Source organism: Rattus rattus, chromosome 11 (assembly GCF_011064425.1).
Source record: "Rattus rattus isolate New Zealand chromosome 11, Rrattus_CSIRO_v1, whole genome shotgun sequence".
In the NCBI taxonomy this organism is placed as follows: Eukaryota; Metazoa; Chordata; class Mammalia; order Rodentia; family Muridae; genus Rattus; species Rattus rattus.
In genome coordinates this window covers 72,845,876-72,865,422 of record NC_046164.1, presented here as the reverse complement: position 1 = coordinate 72,865,422, position 19,547 = coordinate 72,845,876, and the positions used below count along the sequence as shown (strand labels likewise).

Here is a 19,547-nt window from a genome sequence, read left to right as displayed (position 1 = left end):
CGTCGTCTGCCCAACTCTTGGCCCACGGTGTTCCACCTGAGTCAGAGAGGCGGAGGGACCCACGCGGACCCACGCACGCCCCGGGTCTCTGCGGCACACGTGAGAGCCCCACCCTTCCCGCCCACTCCTCCACCAACCCCGCCCGGCCCCGCCCCTCCCCTCCCTCCGAACAGGCCCCACCCACTCTCCGCCCCGCCCCGCCCCCACTCGGCGCTCGGCCGCGCTCGGGTCCACAGCTCTATGGGGAAAGCGGCCGCTCTAAGCCGAGGCGGCGGCTGCGCTGGCCGCTCCCGCGGGCTCTCGTCGCTGTTCACGGTTGTGCCCTGTCTGTCCTGCCACACGGCGGCGCCGGGCATGAACTCGTCCACGTTGGGCTCAGGGCCGGCGCCAAAGCCTCAATTCCAGCCTGTACAGGCACCAGAGCGGGAGTTGCTGTCGGAACAGGTGTGTCAGCCAATTTCTGAGCCGAGATCCGAACCTGGGTCCCAGACGACGTTTGTGCCACAGCCCTTAGGGGCTGGGCAGGAATCGGAATCACTGGGATTGTGGCCGGGGTCTGGGTCCAATACCAAAGCTTCACCAGAGCTGCCATCCCCGCCGCGATCAACAGCAGAGAGTTTGCCCAAAACCGAGTCTAAGGCGGGGCCGAAGACCCAGTCTGTTCTGCGACCAGGACAGTCAAAGACTTCTGCCGGGAGTCCAGTGTCAGGGACTGGTGTCCCAATGGTCTCACCACCTCTGGACAGCTACAAGGGCTGGCTCTTCAAGTGGACTAACTACCTGAAGGGCTACCAGCGCCGCTGGTTCGTGCTCGGCAATGGCCTGCTATCCTACTACAGGTACGGAAGTACCGCGGTGGGACATCTGAGGTTGGAGGGTGGTGATGGCTTGCCTCGACTGTGGGGTGTCACCATAACCCTTCTGAGATGTTTGCATGAACTTCTGTAGAAGTAATGACTGGCAGCTGCCAAGGGAAGATGAGACCTATAGGCATGGCCTCAGGCAAGCTTGAGTTTAAAAGGATGAGTAGGGAGATGGAGTGGAGTAGGTCCTTAGTTCCCCTCCTGTTTTGGTAGTTGTGGAGTCTGGGAGGACAGTCAAAGGCATCCCTACAGAGTCCTTGCTGCGTCTGGCTTATTGTGTCCCTGGAGGGAGGCAGCTAGTGAACTCCACCCTGGAGAAGGGCTGCAGGTCCCTCCTCACGTGGTTCCTCCATTTGTTTCCTACCTTTGCTGACACCTGCTGGTTGCCAGGTCTTGGGCTGGGACTAGCCGACCCACAGATAGAGCAGACAAAGTATGTACCCTTTGGGACCCCTAGTTGACATTTTGTGCAAAGCAGATAATGCTGCCCCGTTAGCTTTGTCATTCCAGAAGCAGCGTGGGTTTCAGACACCACCTCCCATTAATGCTGGCTAGAAGCGGGAACATCCCTTTCACACTAGCTGTTTCCAGGGAGTTTAAGCTTTGAGATCTCAGGTCTCGGTAGAGAAGTGGCTCTCAAGCTCAGTGGGGTTGCTGCAATGTCTAGGCCCCCACTGAATCCCTCCTGTGACAGGCCTGAGGAATGGCTTTTCTAGAAGTTTCCGTGTGAGGACTGTGAGACTGGCCCAGGGTCAGTTACCAAGAAGGTGGTCTTTACTGTTTGTTAGACAGACTTCCCACCATGCTGTTTGCCAAAGCTTGAGTTTCCTCTGCTAACAATACTTCAGGTTCTGCTGAGCCCTTTGAGCGCCTGGTTCAGAGGCTTGCTGAGTATCCTATGGTTGAGAATTTTTGTGCTCTACCAACGTTAGATGCGACCCTTGCACCAACTTGAGGTTCACCGGCCGCGTTTACTTTCTGGTGGAGGAGAAGCCAAACTGAGTCTGAGTCTGCCCTGCTCTTGTAGTGTCTTGGTCACTCGGCTGTGACCCAGAATACACTGTCCTTAGAGTTAACATACCAAGCAAGCAATAGGAGGGTCTTTCCCGGTGGCAGTCTCAATCTATATGAACATATACTCCAGCTATGCAACGACAAGGACCTTTTTGGGAATCGCTGAGTTATTTTTCATTTGGAGGCATGGGGACATAGTGTCAGCTGTGGTGGCATCCTTTGTTTTGTGTCACATTCATCCGCTCCACCCCCCTGGCCATGATTGAGGTAGGTTCCAATGTCATTTTATTTCACGAGGGGGTATTCTGAAGCTTGGCAAGAGGAGAAAGCTTTGTCATCTGGTCCCCTGCCCAGAGATTTTTGCTCGGGGCCTGCAGCTCTTCAGTGACCTCACCTCTTCTGGAAGCCTGAGTACTAAGAAACGCCAGCTTGGGGGAAAAAAAAAGTGTTCTGAAGCTTGAAGTTGGACACCTGAGACTGAAGTGCCCATTCCAGGATTGTGCCAGTGCATTGACATCCTGGATTGCGGCCTCCAGTATTGTCTGTGTTTAGTGGGAGACCTATAGACGGTGGAGGTCAAGGAAGATGTATGGCCTCGACTCACACTGGACTGTTGTGTTTGCATTAGAAGAGTAAAGGTTTCCCGTGTTCTCGCTTTGATTACTGTTGGAGAGTTGGCCTTTGAAGGTAATCTAAGGATGTAGAGTCTCTGGGCCACTAGGAAATAAGTCCTTATCACTTGCTGACAAGGTTGTAGAGAGAAACTCTGGTTTGGAAGAGGAAGAAGGGAAGTTTCTCTCTGTGCATGTGCGTGTGTGTGTGTGTGTGTGTGTGTGTGTGTGTGTGTGTGTGTGTGTGTGTAAGGCACCCTTCTGTCACTCCTGTGGTTTCGTTGGGATGTTTCTAGAGTCCACACGGGCACAGTTGTTACTTGCCTCAGCTAGTGGAATGAATGGTCCTAACATTTACCCATCCTGTGTTCTCAGTTTCATATAAAGTCTGGGAAGGGGAAACTGAGGCTGAAAGAATGAGCCGTAGAAGCTTACCCCAGTGGCACCCGGCTCGGCAGTGCGTGTCCAGATTTGGCAAATGTTCCTTGGAGGAGCTGGGTCAGTGGCTTCTCTGCTGTCCAGCTTCCTGTCTGTTGTCTGTCCCTCCTGGTCTGTTGTTGTCTTTGAGACAGTCTCCCTGTGTTCTCCAGGCTGACCTTTAAACTCATGGTCTTTGTGCCTCAGTCTCCCCAGTGCTGGAATTACAAGTCTGTGCCGCTATTCCTGGCTTCCTGTCCCCACTTCTGATCTGAATCCCATTTTCTACTCCAAGCACGACCATCCCACCACTGGGCCCGAGGCCCGAGCCCCTTCCACATCTGCGGATCGTGATCCTTACAGTAGCAGGACACCTTCCTGAGTGCTCTGCTGTAGGCAGTGTGTGTGTGTGTGTGTGTGTGTGTCCTTAGCCTCCTTCACAATGCTGCGTTCCAGTTCGTATTCAACAGCCACTGTCTCAGTAGTTCTTCATAGGACAAGATCACAGTGCCTGGACCAACTCAGTAAGAAAAGACAAGCTCTTCTCTTACTGACAATCCCTTTCCCTTAGGGCTGTGAGGGGCAAGGTTCCCTGTCTGGTGATGTGGCTGAAAAAGAAACAGAGCATTTCTCTTGCAAGCTTCCCTTGGGTATGGTAGTCCATTCCTTACTCCCAGTATCTGGGAGACAGCGGCAGGCAGATCTTTGTGAGTTCAAGGCCAGCCTGATCTATGTAGCAAGTTCTAGGCCAGCCAGGATTACATAAAGAGATTGTGTCCTCGTCAGGGTTTCTATTCCTGCACAAACATCATGACCAAGAAAAGGGGAGGAAAGGGTTTATTCAGCTTACACTTCCACGTTGCTGTTCATCACCAAAGGAAGTCAGGACTGGAACTCAGGCAGGTCAGGAAGCAGGAGCTGATGCAGAGGCCATGGAGGCATGTTACTTACTGGTGTTCTTCCCCTGGCTTGCTCAGCTTGCTCTCTTAAAGAACCCAAGACCACCAGCCCAGGGCCCTCTTCCCTTGATCACTAATTGAGAAAATGCCTTACAGATGGATCTCATAGAGGCATTTTCTCAAGGGAGGCTTCTTTCTCTGTGATAACTCCAGCTTGTGTCAAGTTGACACACAAAACCAGCCAGTATAGACTGTGTCTCAGAAGAATAGAACCAAATTAAAAAAAAATCGAAAACTCTTAACTAGGTAAAGCTGAGTGGTAGGAGAAAATATGGGGTCATCTTTTTCTTTCTTTTGAATAACAGAAATATTTTACTAAGGCACGAGGTTTGTAGAAATGTATTTTCAGACACGCTATACAAAGTGTTTGTAAGGAGTGTTTGACGTCTCAGGAAATGCACCCTTGGCATCAAACCAATTAGGTTTGAGATTGTGCTTTTTAGCATTCTTGTTATGGTTTGGACAATTGAACCTATTCATATATACATTAAATAAAGATGGACCTGGCTAAAGAACGTATTCTAAAGAACTAATTAACTGTGGTTTATTTATTTATTGGGCAAGGGGATGTATGTCAGGCCTGACACCCACATGGAGGCCGGGAGTCAGTTCTCTTCTTCCACTGTGTGGTTTCTCCCGATTGACCTCAGGTCACCAGGCGTGGTGGTGACCTTCACCACCTCAGCCATATCACTGGCCCTGTTTAGCTGCTTAAAAAAAAATCTTATTTTTAGATTAACTTAATTTTTATGTGAGTGTTTTACCTGTATATACATCTATTCACCGCATGCTTGCCTGGTACCCTTGAGGTCAGAAGAGGCTGTTGGATCTCCTAGAACAGGAGTTACAGATGGTTGTGGACCACTATGAGGGTACTGGGACTCGAACCCGGGGCCCTCTGCAAGAGTTGTCAGGTGCAGCCATGTTCCTAACAGTGCCATGAGATCCTCACATAAAGGGAAAGGGGAAACATCCCGTGAATTTAAAACAAGACCAATCTCTCCCTAAAAATGTGAGATAAAAATACCCACACTCCTTCAGTTGGCCTTGACAACTACCTTTATTCTTAGTCCATTATACCTAAGTCACGATGCAGAAACAAGCAAAAGTACATGCCATCGCTTTACAGCGTGGTTCAGAACAGGACAGATTTGCTCGTGTGCAGTTCATCGCCAGAGGACTTTTATTCTGATGTTTCTAAGACAGGATTTACTAAGTGCAAACGAAAAAGAAGGCAGTCTTGGCTGAACAGAAGTGGCACACACTTGGTCACACTGACTTACATGCGACTCACCGTGTGGAGCCTGCTCCTGCTTCTACTGTGTTGGTTTTCCACAGATCTGCTAGTCAGTCATCTGGGTTAAGAGCCCTGAACAAAGGGATCCGTAGCAGAATTTGTGTAGAGCTTCAGGGTCAGGGATCACTTATCTTCTAAAACATCTAAACGTGTTCTCAATTTAACTAAATTAGGCTGCTAATCTGTGGCACAGCCACATCTACAGCTAAAGTTATGAAGCCAGCACAGCTGCTTGACAAAGATCCAGCTGAGCCACGGGATGCTATTACGGTCATGGCGGTCCTTCAGTTTTGGTCTTCGTGTCCATGTGTTGAGTGCTTGGGGGCTTTTAACATTTTTACACCTTGAGGATATTGGATTGATGGGAAATTTTTTTTTTAAAGATTTATTTATTTACTATATATAAGTACACTGTAGCTGTCTTCAGATGCACCAGAAGAGGGCATCAGATCCCATTATAGATGGTTGTGAACCACCATGTGGTTGCTGGGATTTGAACTCAGGACCTCTGGAAGAGCAGTCAATGCTCTTAACCACTGAGCCATCTCTCCAGCCCTGATGGGAAATTTCTTGTGGATTATTCATTCCCTCTCCCAGGAGCACTGCTTCTAAGCTTCCTCGGGAAAGTCCTGAGCAGACCACTGCTCCTGCTTTTAGGGAGGTAACACTATCTAGCCCGACTTGAAGGTCTCCCTTACACCCTGTAGGTTGCAGTTCAAAGATGCCAGAGGTCTCCTTGTAAGGCTCTGACTCCAAGATTCTGTAGTTACTCGGGAACAAGAAAATCAGAACAAGGTAAACTTTAAAACATAAACAAGCTTTGGTGGGCTACGGAAGTTGGCAGCAGATCAGATTAAAAGCTTCTTCTTATTACTCACTCAGGCAGTTTGGCAGCACATAAGATCGGGGTCCTGCATGTGGTTTACCCCTTGAAGAAAAGACACAGCAACCAAGATTGGCTGGAATTATCTCTGCCCTATACAGGGGCTTATACTGATGGACAAAGAATGGTGTGGGTAAATGGAAAAATAAAATAAAGTTAGGAAAGTTAGCTCGTACAGGGCCACTGTGGTGTCATATGACTAAGGAACAAAGAGATACCATGATTAGGCACATAAATAATTCTACAGAGGTATAAACATTTATTACGCCCAAAACTGACTAGTAATTGCAGGAGCTTTGGCTTGGAGATTTTTCTTGGGCCGAATGACAATTAGCATTCTGACCGTTAGAAGTTGATGATACATTGCTCGGGACATGGCAGGCAGCCCAGGCTGGCTTGGAGGTTTTCTTTCTGTCTAGTTCCCTTGAAACCGAAAGAGTTACCAGCCCAAGAATGGGCTGTCATGCTTTGGCAAAGTGTGCCACTAGAGTATGAAAAGTTGGGCTATGGGGTTGATGAGGGGAAGAGATTGTAGAAGATAACTCTGGTCTGTCACTCTTTACCAAGGGTGAGTAAACATATGACCAAGAGGACATTAAACATGTGGCCAGGGATAAAACCGATATGATCTATGTTTTGGAACAACATGAGTCTATCCCTGCCTACTGAGTTCTGTTTAAATAAAGAAGCACTCCGACTGCAGTCAGTCAAGCTGCAAGATTCCCCTGACTCCCATGCCTGACTCATGCCTCCCTCCATGACTTCTTGCCTCTTCTGTGGAACCTGGCCATGGTTGGGGCTGGCCCCCTGCAAATATGTGGTCATAAAATATATTTCAGGCACATCCATTAGGAATTCTGGAAGGAAGAGCTCAATTTCAAAAGTCTCTGCCTCTAAGAGGGAATCTTGGGCACCAGCAGTGACAACATGAAAATAGGGGTGCTGCTCTTACCAGGCTTGGCTTTAATGCCAGGGATTGGTTCCAACAGCAATGGCTTTTCCATGGGCCTCTGAGGCAGCCTGGCCATTCCATCAGCCTGCTTTTTACCTCACAGTGTCAAGGTCAACAGATGGGCACAGTGACACCCCTGTCACCAGGAGTCAAAGGATGCTGCCTGTAAATACTGTCATTCATAAGTGGTGTTTCCGGGAGGTGTAGGTCACCGTGCACAGTTTTACTTCTTCCAACAGTGTGGTAAGATAGAAGATGGAGGATGGGAAAGCCTCCATTGCCTAGCACCCCTAATTATGCATCTGTTCAGAGACTGCCCAGGAATACAGGTTCACATGCCAGCTTGTTGTCACTGTTAGGCCCCGTTGTAAGCATTTCCTTCCCACTTCTTGTCTCCCAGAGAACAGTTAATGAAATGAAATTAGGGGCGAACTCATAGGTGATACAGAAATTTTCAAAGGTATTTGCCCCAACAAGTCAAGATAGAGAAATAAATTTACCAACATGACCTTTCTCATATTCACAACATTGACGAAGCGAGGCAGAATCCTGTGTTGTGTGACAGTTGTTTGTTTGGCCCCATAAATGGCATTTGTTTCTCAGGGGACAATTTCAGACAGAAACATCTTAAAATGTATTTATTGCCCATTCTGGTCTGCCCTCAGAAGTGGCTAAGCTAGGTAACAGGAAAGACCTCAAAGCATTAGTCTAGACTAGTTTTACACACACACACACACACACATGCTTGCACACACACACATTACACACACACACACACACACACATGCTTGCACACACACATGCTTACACACACACATGCTTACACACACATGCTTGCACACAATGCTTGCACACACATACAAACACACATGCTTGCTCACACATACACACACATGCTTACACACACACACACACACACACACCCCAGGGGTTGCCTACCAGATGTTTACATTGCGATTCATAACAGAAGCAAAATTACATTTGTGAAGTAGCAACAAATAATTTTATGGTTGAGGGGGTCCCCACACCATGTGGAACTGTTTTAAGTGGTCTTGGCGTTAGGAAGGTTGAGAACCACTGGTCTAGGTCTTGGAGAAAGAAAGGTGGCGTTCAAGTGAGAATACAATTTAAATTCTCTGACTGAAGACCTTTGCATACCTGATGAGCCGGACACATTTCAGAGTGGGGTCAGATAACAAAATGGCTCAGTATGCATGGTAGCCTCCGGATGAATCGTGTTCATTTATCTCTCCAGTGAGCTCAGTTTTCCAGAGCCAACTCCTTGGAGGTTGGGCCCCAAGAAAGGAGTATCATTCTTGATAATACTTGATCTCTGAAAGATGGAGAGCCAAAGGCACCTCCAGGGCAAAGCACGTCTGGAGCTGTGGAGCTGGCGTGTCTATGGGCTAAGGCATCCAGGCCCCTCCGGGAGGTAGCCTATCATGTTGGATTCGACGGGAATCAGTTTGAAATGCTCAGTGTTTCTTGCATTAAGAGGCTGAGAAGGAATACGCAGACACGTGTGTGTGTGTGTGTGTGTGTGTGTGTGTGTGTGTGTGACTGTTAACCATGTGTGCATGTTTGTTTGAGGTGGTTTTGTGCGGCTGCTACAGAGAGTGATAAAGTGGACAGGGCGTGTTTCGGAGGTGTGCTGTGCACGCCAGCATTTTGAACAAGTTCTGGTGACAGGAACTGTAATTTTCTCCATGAAACCTCCTCTGAACTTTCCTCTTTCCATGAATAGCTGAAAACCTGAGTCATGTTGTTGCCTCCCCCCTCCTCCCTCCTCTATCCTCCCTCCTCCCTCTATACCAGATGGAATAAATTTTCAAGCCTCTGTGTCTCTCCTGTAGTCCCCGTCTCCGCCCTGATGCCACATCCTGGCTTTAGTTTGCTTTCTGCTTAGCTAGCACCCTGGCTTCCAGCCACTGTCCTGGTCAGTGCCTCCCTGCTAGTTCCCCTGACCCAGTGGCCCTGGGGCTGTGTAAGGAAGCACATCCTTCCAGGGCTTCTGATAACACCAAGGAATGAGCCTTCATCCTCTAAGAACTTACAGGGTGTGTCCAAGACAAGTCTGCAACAAGGACACCAAGCTTGTCATCTTTCTAGCCTGTACCTTGTCACTGTAATTGTATCTACAGCTTGGGTAGTCTATGAGTGGCTGGGAATTGATGGGTTTTTAAAGAGGCAAGTGTTATTTCTTAAAACTTGTTTCCTATGTAAGAAACTTGTTTATTGAAGTAAGATTGGGCAGATACAGTGGAGAATGCAGGCTTAAGCCAGGAGTGCTGGAAAAATGACAGGAAACATGGTACAATGTGTCAGCAGGCTTGAAAGTGGACCCCATGACTCGGTGAACAATGTAGCTTGTTTTTGTGGGCTACTGGTTTTATTCCTACATGAGGGGCGTGTGTGTGTGTGTGTGTGTGTGTGTGTGTGTGTGTGTGTGTGTGTGTGTATAAGCACAGGTGTCCATGGAGGCCAGAAGAGGTGTTAGTTCTCCTGGAACCAAAGTTACAGACAAATGTGAGCCGGATGTGGGTGCTGGGAACGGAACGCTGGTCCTCTGCAAGAGTAGCGTGTGCTCTTAACCACCAAGCCCTCTCTCCAGTCCCTGGGCCATTGGTATTTCTGTAGAGTTGTGAGTGTTTATGTGTATGGAGTCTGTATGCACAGGGGTGACTTGTCACCTTGGGAAGTTGTCCACGAATAAAGGAATAAAATGCAAAATAAAAGTTTGTAAGAGGATGTTTATCACGAGCGTTTAGCTCTTGAAACTAGCTTTGGACTTGTTTGCTTTCCATACGCTGCATATGTGAGGCTCCCCGTGGGAAGCAGACCACAGGCAGAGGTGCGGCCTCTGCCCTCCACTCCTCCTGGATAACAGGGCCTTCCTTTCATGAGATCTTCTACAGAAAAGGTGCGTGGCTTTGCCTTCCCTGAGCACGGTGGGAAGTGCAGGCTCAGGAGCAAAACTCAGCTGTGCAGTGTCTCCCCTGCACCCGTCCTCACTGGGCTCTAAGTCTAGCCCTAGGTTTGGTGAATCATGGTGAGCACTTAGTAAGACCCAGCATGCTGTAAGCCTCACAATAAACTATGCACCGAGAGGATGCAAATCAGAAAGACAAGCAAAACAAAGGGAAGGAGGATTGGGGGGAAGTCCAGGGAAGACACAGCTGTGATTCAGGCTTCTGCAGATGCCTTGGAGTCACACAAGACACAGCAATGATGCTTGACAATACGTGTGAATACGGCTACAACAGGAGGCTCCTTCCTCAGCCCAAGGTCTGAGCCATGGGCTGCTCTTATTCAAGACCCCTGTCTAGCGTGCACCTAAATTCCAGATTCCCATAGAGGAGCCAGCCGATGTATCGGCAGCGTGAGCATCATTGTTAACTAAGTAATGGCAGGAAGCCCTCCACCCCACCCCTGCTGTCGCTTTCATTGTTCAAAGCTGACTTAATAATGGTTCTTAGATACATTAACCTTACTAGCCCACCACCCACCAGAGGTGGTGGAAAAGAAAGGATATGGGGGAAGTGGACCTGTTTAGAAATGGTTCTTTGGAGCGAATCCCATCTGTGTTGTCAGGAAATCAGCAGTTCAGTTCACAGGTCAGCAGTGGCAGCTTGATCCACTCGCAAACACTTCATGGATGCACCAGCAGTCCAGTTTAGTCCAGTCCAGTTACCCAGTCCAGTCAGGGTAGCAAATGTGAATCAGCAGCAGTGGCACGACCTAGCAGAGACAGCCAGGCCTCAGCCTAATCGGCATGAGTCAGCAGGAGGGACCAGGACCACCGGGGACACCACATGTTCTTTGACGTGCCTCTCTCATCGAGACCATGAAGCATTGCACGGCTAGCTCTACAAGCCCTTCTCACTGTCCATTGACATACGCCCTCCAAACATCACGTGTCCTCCACAGGTCTTGCCTCAGCGTGAGTCTGTATCAGCTGACATCACTGCCAATCACCCTGAGTCCACAGAAGCAGCAAGAAGCTGCCGGTATACCACCAGAGGGTGAGTTTCACCCTCTATGGAGGGTCCTGACAAATGGAGCTCAACTACAAAATGTGAGGCAGATCAATCCATGCGTGTCACTGGCAAAGAGTCCTTCATCACGAGTCCTTTCACATGCTTGCTTTAGCAAAACATCCTTTCACCTGCGTCTGCTTCAGGAAAACACTCCTTCACGTGTTTGCTTTCCAAAGAACCCTTAAGTTGCCACCTCACCCCGCCACCAAATCCAAGGCTCCAATCCAGGGCTGGTTGTAGAAGCAGGCCCTTGGAAGAGTGAGCGGCCTCGAGCCTGTGTGTGAATCCTTGTCAGCTCAGGTGTGCAAGTTCTCCTTACAAACCTCAGTGATGCCAGGCAGGGTGAGTGTTGTGAAAGAATTCGAGGCTCACATCCGGACAGACCACAGCAGGTCAATTCGAAGTTTATTGAGAACAACGGTGACAAGAGGGGAGGAAGAGAGAGTGGGGGGGGGGCAGAAAGGGCCTGCCTATTATTTAGAGTGACGTCACTGCTCCCAGGTGAAGGTGGGAGCTGAACCAAATGTATGCGGGGGGGGGAATATATGGTCGTTGCCATGGCAACAGATGTGCAGGTCCCTGTTATCATCGGGTCACATTACTACTGGAGGCAAAGCAGTTTCCGACACCAACAGTGAGGACTAACCCTCACTCTGCTTCAAGGACAGTGGCTTTGAGTGCTGGGATGTCCCCTTGCTTCTGACCAGATCCAGGCATATGCCAAACTGTATTAGTGACTCTCATGTTGCTACAACCGAAAGCAACTTTTAGAAAAAAAGTCTTTATTTTGGTTTGTAGTTCCAGAGGGAGGGTCCAGACTGTGTGTATACAGGGACAGCATGGTAGCAGGAGTGGGAAGCTAGCTCATTACATCTTTATCTACACACAGGAAATGGAGAGAGCAAACTGGAAGAGGGGCGTGGCTATAACCTCCCAAGTGACGTGCCTCCTCGTCCTGAAATTGCCAGAACCTCCCCAAGCATCGTGGCCAACTGGAGGCTCAGTGATCAAATACATGAGCATCTGGGGGTGCATTTCTCATCACCATCCCAACTTTGTAGGGTCCACACATAGTCTATCTAGTCTGTAGCTCTCTGTCTGCTACCCCTCCTACAGCAACAAAACAAAAACAAAACAAAACAGCATCAACAAAAACCAAGGAAGGAGAGAAGGAGAGAAGGAGAGACAGAGGAGAGGGGGGGAAGAGGAAGAGGCTGTGCCAGAGGCCTAGCTTGTTTATCCCAAGTGGAAAACAGCAGGGAAAATGGGCGGGGCTGGAAGCTGACAGCCCTGAGCCAAACAGGCAGCTCAGACCAGGTGTCACCACAGAGATGCAGCTTTAGGAGTCTGGCGACACACTGGGTTCTTTTATATGCGAAGCCTCCCCACGTCTCCATTAAACTGTTTTTTTTCCCCTGTGAATTCTGATCATTTAGCAATTTAGCTCCCCCCTACCCCCCCCATCACCGTCCTGGGCCACACCTCTGAATACTTCACATTGGTTTGACTCCTACCTTTTGACTGCATTCTTGGCCTGAAGCCAAACAGGAGCAGATGGCCTTGCAGAGCTGTCAGGGGACACTGCCTGCCATACTGTGTTGTCTTCTGATGAAGCTGTGGGCTCTGATATGGGCTGTGGCCTTCTTGAGTTTACCAGGCACACACAGCGGTCCCCCTCCAACCCTTCCTGGGCCTGACCTGCCTCATGTCCCCTCTACAGCCATGATTCATGATTCTCCTAGGACTTCACACCAGCCATTGTCTAGGATGGAGGTGCTCAGCACTTGATGACAGAATCTTGGCCCGGCAACAATAGCCAGGTCGTCTGGAGGTTCCTGGGTTGGATCCATCCGGTTCCTTAGCAAAGATCTGGAGGAATCGTGTTCGGGTTGCCATTCCGTGTAGTGGCATTTGGCCACGCACACTGTTGGCGAGGTGTGGGCTTCCTCCCCCACACCAGAGCAGAGGCTCCGCTTTACCATGTAGGGCCCTCTGGGAGCCTCTAACTCTGTAGACTCTCAAATGTCAGAGAAGTGTTTTTATAGAGAACACATTTTATGGGCTAGCGGTGTAACGTAGCAATAGTGTGTGTGCTTAGCATGTGTGATGCCCTGGGTTCCGTCTCCTGAGTTAAAATAAAAGAAATCAAGCAAGAAAAATGTGCTTTGTGATACTCATCTCTTCTGTGCTATAAAGACCCCCACACTCGGAGGCCGAGGAGATAGGGACGTGCTCAGTCAGTAAAGTGCTTTTTGATCCCCCAGAATTCCCATTTTAAAAACATATCTGGGCATGGTGACACAGGTTTGTAATCCCAGCACTAGGTGGGCAGAGACGGGTAGTTCCTTAGGACTTGCAAGCCAGACTGCCTGCTTGGTGAACTCCGGGTCAACCAATGAGAGAGATCCTTTGCCTGAAAAGTAGATGGCAGCACCTAAGGTTGACCCCCTGACCCCTTGCCTCTGTGTGCATGTGCGCATCCATGCATCTGCACATATGTGTACCCAAACTAACACAGGTTGGGGGAAGGGGGAGAAGGAAACTCAATATTCAGCCTGAACAATTTCAGTAGCCCCAGGGGGACCATTTCGGTAGTCCAGGGGGAGTCATAGGGTTTCTGGAGGAATAAGATACATCATCTGGGAGAGGAGAAGTCCAGGATGAGGATGAAAAAGAGAGGTCCAGGATGGAAGAGAGGGGTCCAGAATAGAGAAGAGAAATGCAGAATCGCAGGGAGGGTACCAGGATGAAGGAGAGGAGCCCAAGGTGAAGGGAAGGGTCCTGCCTGGAGTATGTGTGCATGGGGCCAGCAGGAATGGAGAAGAAGGGTCCGGGATGTGTGTGTTGTACTGAATGTCACTCGGACCCAATGTCAAACCCTTGACAGAGGGAGGGAAGAAGGTTCTTTTGGTCAAGGCTGGGCTGTCAGTGAATCATAGGGCATGGAGGAGGGAGAGGGGGAGGGGGAGGGGGAGGAGGAGGAGGAGGAGGAGGAGGGAGGGGAGGAAGAGGGGAGGAGGTTCACATCATGGTAGACAGGAAGCAGAGATGAAGGGTCTCCCCCAGTGACCTACATCCTCCACGCCTTCTCCCATACTCCAGTAAAGCCATCATGACTGCATCTCTGGTCTCCACTGTGAGGCTGCAGGGTTGACTTGTGTTAAGGTGAAGCCCGTGGAGGTGGGATTCTGTTTTGAGTGTTTGTAGTATTTCGTGACTTACAAGAACCTTTGAAAAGCAGAGGACTAGCGGTTCCAAATCTTCCTTCTGTCTTTAGGGGCAAAATACTATCCTACCTGAATTTAAGGGCTTTGGCTTTTGGAAGAAAACTTCAACGTATTACAGAGGTCCCCCCAGGACCTCCCTCCTTGTAGCCCATTAGATTTAATAAGAACCAAATCTGAGCATTCCCTAGTGGTGTCCCTCCTATTTGATGACGGTCCAGAGAGGAAGGTGAAATCTATGGTCATGAGTGAGGAGGAGGAAGACCAGCATAGCCCCAGAGCAGCAGCCCTGTAAGTGGGCGTCTGAGCTGAGATCTGACCTTGGGGCTGTGGGGTGCACAGTCCCTACTCAGAACTCACCTTAGTGTGGGACAGAGGCAGAGTTTTTCCTGAGAACTCAGAGATCTGCCTCCTCCCTTTGCCTCCCGAGTGCTGGGATTGAAAGTCTGCACCATCACTTCCTGGTTTTTAAAATCAGTTGTTTGTTGGTGGCGGTGTGTAGGACCACAGCCTCTCACAGGTGTGTGTTTTGAAGACGTTTCTCTACGTTTTGCGGGTGGTCTTTGCACAGTTTTTGTGTGCCGTGGTTCATCTCTCTGTTTCCTTCTGTCGCTTCTGTGGTACGCCCTGGAAAAGCCGAGTCTCGAGCCAGCCCTTTCCCCGGTCTTTTCTCCTAAGAATTTTATGGTTCTTAGATCTTAAGTTTACGTTTTTACTCCCTTTGGAAGCCGTAGAATTAGATACAGGGCCTTAAGCATTTGTTCTCCCCCTGAGCCACACCCGGCTTCTGAGCTAGTTTTTGCAGAGGAGCAGATAAGGCTCCAGACCCACCGTGGGGATACCAAGAGTCCCCGCACTGTCTTCTGAGACTGTTCTTAATATTTTTTGGCACTGGCACATCAGCGGTCTCTAGAGCACATACTTGGGGGCGAAAGCCTCCTGGAAAGCACCTAGCTGGTTAGAACCACACACTGCTGCTCTCAGGGCTCAGCTGCTCTCTCGTCCTCTGGGACAGTGGGTTGGGGGTGGGGCATAAATCCAAGGAGACAGATCTCTAAAGTCCTTTCTGAATCTTTCTCTCTCACTCCTTCTTCTCCCCTCCCCTTCCCCCTCCCTCCCTCCCTCCCCTCCTCCCCCCCCTCCCTCTCCTCCCTTCCCCCCCCCCTCCCCCTCTCCAGCCGCCCCTCTTATCTCTCCCATGTGTTTGTATGTGTGGGGTGTGTACTTGTGCATGTGGAGGCCTGGGGTTGCCCTCAAGTGTCTTCTTCCTTGGTCATGCTCTATAATAAGGCTGGGTCTCTCACTGAACCAGAAAGTCACCTACTCAATCTAGCAAGTCAGCCTGCCCTGGGGAGTCCCAGTGTCCACCCTGTGCCACCACGCCTACCCTGCACGTAAGTGGGTGCTAGAGAGATCCAAACTGCGGTCCAAATGCCAGGCAGCAGGAACTTGACCTCCTGTAAATCTCTCTTCGTGAGATTTATCCCCATTTTTTGAAGTGCTGGAGACCAAATCCAGGGCTGTGCGTTTGATGGGCAAATTCTCTCCACTCAGCCACATCATTGCTCCCCCTGTGTGAGTGAGCATGCAGGTGGCAGCCTGTGAGAAGGCGGGTGGCATCAGTGGCAGATTCCCAAGCCCTTGGAACATTGCTGACAGAGATGTGCACTTCATGTTTCTTCTCCTGTCCATCCGTGTTTATGTAACCATAGCTCACCATAAGCCTCTTGTCTTTCTGTCCAGCATCATGCCCTGTGGGTCTCTTCCTCCACCACCACACTCCCCCTGACAAAAGATAGAACCGAATCCTCAGCTTGCTGTGCTCCTAAACCAGTCAGCTTTATCCCCACAGGCTACCGGGGATGGTTTAAACTCAGCTTTACAGCAGCAGCGGGTTAGTCTTGAGTGCCTGTAGGTGGCTGAGGCAATGAGGGGGCTAGCGATCGTTCCACCATGATGACAGAGTATGGGAGGAAGGGTAGATAGAGGCCAGAGTAGGCATGCAGCCTACTCTGGTCCACATTTCACTCTGACCAATCACAGCGGACAGCTCCATCGTTTGCCGATGGGTGGGGAGGGAAGGCATCTACTCTGCTCTAGGGGTCAATCCTGCAAAGCCCAGTCAGTGGAAAACGTGCAGCTGTGGATTGCACGTCATATAGTGTCAGGAGCTGCAGAGAACTCTCATAGGTTCAGCTCTCTCTCCCAGTGACCACATGTTTCACAGTCTCTTAGTCAGATTTATTCCTTGACAGTTTCATACAACTGTCAAGATGTGCCCTGATGATATCCAGCCCAGCTCCCACAAGCTCGAGCACCCTGACATCTTCCCCTTTCCCTCACGTGCCATTCTTCCTCAAGGAAGGTCAGTGCTGGCAAACCCACCAGCAGCCACACCCATGGGAAGAATTAGTCACCCTCAGCAGCCCAACGCTCCTCTGTTCAGGGTGGAGCCTCATGGCCCCAACCGCACTCCTGCCAGAGTCACTCACTGACTGGCTTGATCTTGTGCGGATCTTGCGTAGAAGACCACAGCTGCAGTGCGTTCATGTACACTGCAGCCGTGTCATATCCAGAGGACAGCGTTTCACCGCATCTCTCCCCACCCTCTGCCTCTTAACTTTCTTCCCACCGCCTCTTCTGTGCAGCTCTCTGAGTCCTGGGGTGAGTGTGGGGCAGGTGTCCCATTAGAATGAGTACTCAATGGTCACTTGGGCTTGGTACTCTGACCAGTTACGAGTCTCTGCACTGGCTGCTGCTCAAGGGTGAAAGCAACACTAATCTGCGAGTATCAACATAAGTGATTAGAAGGCAGTTTGGTAACATGTAAGTAGTGTAACAGTGGCCATGCTTGCCCTCTGGGCCTGTGACCTCCTCAGCCATGGTCTTTTGCCCAGGTTTGAGTGCCTCAAATTCAATGACAAAGCCACAGGCTACCCCTCCAATAGTCATGCCTGTTAGTGCCTGTGGCCACACCTTGCCTAGCAGCAGATCACTAGTGTAAAGCGCAGGGCCCACTGCTGAGTATGTCCACAGATGACGTCCCACGACAGCCCTTTTAGTACCATGGAAGCTAGCCAACAAACAGGAGGGAAGCTTCCAGCTTGATTTCTCTATTCTGGCAACCAGCGTATGTGGTGTCTTTAGCAATGGCGGCTTACCGTCTAGCAGTGGTAAAAACCAAGCGTGGTGGCAGTAGCCTGTGCTATTTTGGAGGTCTCCTTAACATATAGCTCATGGGGAATTACGTCACACCCGCGCTGAGACTTTCACTTTAGTTTTTGTAAAGGTTTATTTATTTTTTTTTTATGTATATCAGTTTTTTTTCCTGCCTTTATGTATATGCACCATATGGAGGCCAGAAGAGGGTGTCTGATCTGATCTCTTGGAGCTAGTATTATGGATGATTGCGGTCTACCATGTGGGTGCTGGGACTTGAACCTGGGTCCTCTGCAAGAGCAAGCGTTCTTAACCTGGGAGCCATCTCTCCAGCCCCAGGTTTTCATTTATTAACCCATGTTTTCTGGGAGAAGCCTGCACGCCTGTGCAGGGTATCTTTATTTAAACTCCTGAGTCAGATGGGGAGGTGGTGGGAAGAAAGGCCTGGAGCTTTCGTTGTTAGACCAGGCTAGCCCCAAACTTACACAGAGCTTCCTGCTGCTGCCTCCCATGAGAAATGCTAGGATCAAAGGCATGCACTACCACTCCTGTCTTAAGTTATATTTTCAATTTGCCTGCAAATTTTTGTGTTTCTATGAGGCTTTTCCAGAACCCTTCGTTTTAGTTAGCACACTCAATTCCTCCCTGTCCCCCCTGGCTTAGATCTTTCTATCCCTGGGATTCTCATTCCCTACTTTCGTTTCACCGGTACTCTACCATCCCCCTCCCTCAGTTGACCCCCATGACAGTTTTCTAGCGTCCAGGCTCCCACATGTGCTCCAAGCCACCTCACATCATCAGCCATACCCTGCACAGAGATGTTATCAGACCTGGGAAGCTGCTGAGATTGTCCAGATCCTTGGTATGGGGCAAAAGAATATCTTGGTAGGGAAGTGTGTGTGTGTGTGTGTGTGTGTGTGTGTGTGTGTGTGTGTGTGTGTGTGTGTGTGTTTGTGAGAGAGAGAGAGAGAGAGAGAGAGAGAGAGAGAGAGAGAGAGAGAGAGAGAGCCAAGAGAGAGGCGAGCGCATGTGCACATGCTGGGACCAAACCTGAGCTTCCTGTGTGATAGTCATGTACTGCACCCCCAAGCTACTGCTCCTGTCTGGAAGAGTGATCAAACCAACCATACGTTTGCTCATCTGCATTGACACCAGCCTCTGAGCACCATAGTGGCTCATGTGACAGAGAAGCCTCCACTCTCCAGGACAAGTCTGTGTTCTCTCCACAGGGCTGGGTGTTGAGCTGAGCTGGGGACCTGTCTCGGGATGTTGCTGTCCTATTACAAGGCGGGGCTGCCCCTGTTCAGAGAGGTTCTTTCAGTGTCACGGTGGATTACCCCATCAACGCATGACAAGTCACCTCAGAATCTAGCAGCTGAAGGCAAAAAGCTGGTTTCTGTGAGTCAGAAATTCACGAGCGGGCGAACAGTTGGGGTGCTTCTGGCTTGGACTGGGTCATGAGGTTGACTGAGGTTGGAGACCCAGCTCTCAGGGCAGTGAGTCACATGGCTGGCAAGGAGTGTGAGTGGCTGGCAGGAGCCCTCTAGCTCTTTCCCTGTGGTCTCTCAAGGGTTACTTGAGTGTCCCTCAACATGGCCGCCAGCTTTCCTAGGGGCAACGATACATGAGAGAGCAAGGCAGGAGCCATGAGCTGCCTACCCAATGTGTGCAGTATCCCGTGATCACACACGGAGGTCTTGCTCAGAGAGAAAGGAAGACTGTGAAAGCCTCCACAGTCCTCTCTCTCCTAACTGGTGAACAGCCCTGCATTACAGATTGGAAAAACAACACACACACAGACACACAGACACACACACACACACACACACACCACGCAAAGTACTTGGTAATCGTTTTACCAGTGAAAAAGATGTTTCACAGAGCCAAGGGTGTTGCTAGGAATGAATGCATCTGGCTCTTGAGAGCCTGACTGCCACCCTCATCCCTCCTAGCTGCCACAGCTCTGGAAAACAGAGTTGTTAAGGACGCGAAGGCACACTTGAGGCTTCTTTGGGAAGTGGCCACACTGTGCCCTGACCTGTTGTAGTTCAGAGTTCTTGTCACAGGGAGACCCTTGCGCTGTGTCAGACTTCCCTATCTTTCCTTCCTTCAGTCCATATGGTAGAGGGAG

At 50.0% G+C, this 19,547-nt stretch overlaps 1 protein-coding gene across 1 annotated transcript in view; it reads left to right on the top strand.

The window, feature by feature from the left end:
* The first annotated feature begins 211 nt into the window (after window positions 1-211).
* The window catches only part of LOC116912131 (oxysterol-binding protein 2-like), a 41,653-nt gene continuing 22,317 nt past the window's right edge, over window positions 212-19,547 (top strand). Inside the window, exon 1 of the mRNA XM_032916041.1 lies at window positions 212-839. Coding sequence (XP_032771932.1) covers window positions 241-839 — 599 coding nt within the window. The 5' untranslated portion in view covers window positions 212-240. The remainder of the gene's footprint in view (window positions 840-19,547) is intronic.